General features: G+C 33.2%; 1 protein-coding gene across 1 annotated transcript in view; it reads right to left on the reverse strand.

Annotated features, from left to right (window-relative positions):
- LOC105450612 (protein asteroid-like) overlaps window positions 1-1925 on the reverse strand; it is a gene marked incomplete at its 5' end in the record, with an annotated part of 3887 nt that extends 1962 nt beyond the window's left edge. The window contains one exon of the mRNA XM_011690546.1: window positions 1-1925. Within this exon, the coding sequence (XP_011688848.1) occupies window positions 1-1925 (1925 nt within the window).
- Window positions 1926-1930: the final 5 nt, after the last annotated feature.

Genomic DNA, 1930 nt, shown 5'->3' on the forward strand with positions numbered 1-1930 from the left:
CTTTTTGTTTTTTGCTTTATACATTTGTCAGCTTCCTCGGTCTTCCTCTTTAGTGCAGTATTAAGCAAAGGTTTGACTTTTAATAAAAGTATGTTAAATAGACGTAACAAACTTGGGGAATCTTGCAAAATTAAATTGATATAAACTTCAACATCGTTATGTTTTTTAAAAATGCTACATAAATTGTACAATAATGTCCCATTGAACACACTAGCAACTTTGATTGGTTCATACGGATATCCCAATAATGCGTTTAAGTTCATACTATGCTTCAAACAATTTTGAAACTCTGCAAAACTATGAACAATTGCAATATTAAATGTTTTCGGTTGCATATACAGTTTCCGATCTATTTTAAAATTAGATATAAAAAATGCGGCTGTAATTAAGCAGTCATTTGCGTTAACCTCGTGAATTGCATCTGCAAGTGTAGCATTGATTGAGTATTGTGGCTGATAATTTCTCACTCTTTCTTGTCGAATATTATCCACAGTTCTACTAAATCTTTTATTGAATTTACTTAGGATTCTATAGAAGCCTATATTATAATCTATTATATTAAATAACAAAGTGAATAATAAAGAGTATATATGACAATTAAATTTAGATGGTTCCTGTTGTTGATCTATCCAATACTTCATAGTTGCAATATATAACATCCAAATTGATGGAATTTCGTTTACATAACTTGCATCGGAAATCGTCAAAGTGGTGTTTAAAATTTCTCTTCTGATGGCAATGGGTACTTTTCTCAGTTTGCGCAAAGAAGGTAGTTTGCAACCAAGTATATTGTCGCTGTACTCCAATTGATAACGCTTAATTTTCTTATTTTCATCTTTGGTTATATATTCCATATCGGTTTTTCTTCCTTTTACTCCTGACAATGAGATCAATAATCCATAAATAACACCTATAATTTTTAAACTTACAATGATAGATGAGACGTAAGAAGGATCTTCAATTTGTGTACGGCAAACATACAATTTCCTTGTTACTAAATCTATAAAATAGGAAGGATATCTGCTTTGTTTGAATTTATTAATAAACCACCGAGGCAAATTGTCAACCAGAGACTCATTAGAAACCAATTCCTTTTCTTCAAGTATGTTTGCTACTTCTCTGTTCTCTATCTCTAATTCCATATCGCTCGGCTCCACCTCATTTGTCTGTTTGTCCACATATGTCAAATTATATATATCGCCTTCAAATTTGTATAGCTTGGACATATTCTGCATGTTTATCCTCGAAGAGATTTTCGCAGAAATACCTAGTGTATGACACACACTCAATGGATCAGCGTTGATGTAACTATTTATTGTTGTTTCTATTATATTTAAAACGTGTTTACGTTCTTGTTTTCGACATCTACTTAATATCTCGATTACCGCTTCATTTAAACTATGTCTTGATCGTAACCAATGAAATGCGATGTCTATACGTCGTTGTTGTTCAGTGTTGTATCTCCTTCTTCCCGTTTGTGGTTGATGACGGAAGAAGTTTCTAAACGTGTGTTGCTTCACATAATCATTTCCCAATAATACTGCTGCCAAAGGCAATAAAGACTGATTTAATCCATAGTAAGCTCGGAAAAGTTTCTCAACATAATAAATTTTGCAGCGTTTCATGTAACCCCTGCCTGTTGGTTTATTAGGCACTATGCCAATTTCCCATGTATTGAACGGTATGTATAACGATCCATAAATATAGAAGTCAGAGTCATAACTTAATACGGGACAATTTAGAATGCGTGCTATTGCAGCTATGGTATTGTCTGCCTCAAATATGCACTGTGCATACCTAATACCTTTCTCATTCATCACATCTTTGAAGACCTCTTTTATAAGCAGGGGAAGAAATTTGCTGCGATGCTGAGAAGATAAGGTATAACTTGATGCAATCTCAATCTGCTTCTTGGTTCGAGATATAATTG

This window comes from Wasmannia auropunctata, unplaced genomic scaffold (assembly GCF_000956235.1).
Source record: "Wasmannia auropunctata unplaced genomic scaffold, wasmannia.A_1.0 LD336060.1, whole genome shotgun sequence".
In the NCBI taxonomy this organism is placed as follows: domain Eukaryota; kingdom Metazoa; phylum Arthropoda; class Insecta; order Hymenoptera; family Formicidae; genus Wasmannia; species Wasmannia auropunctata.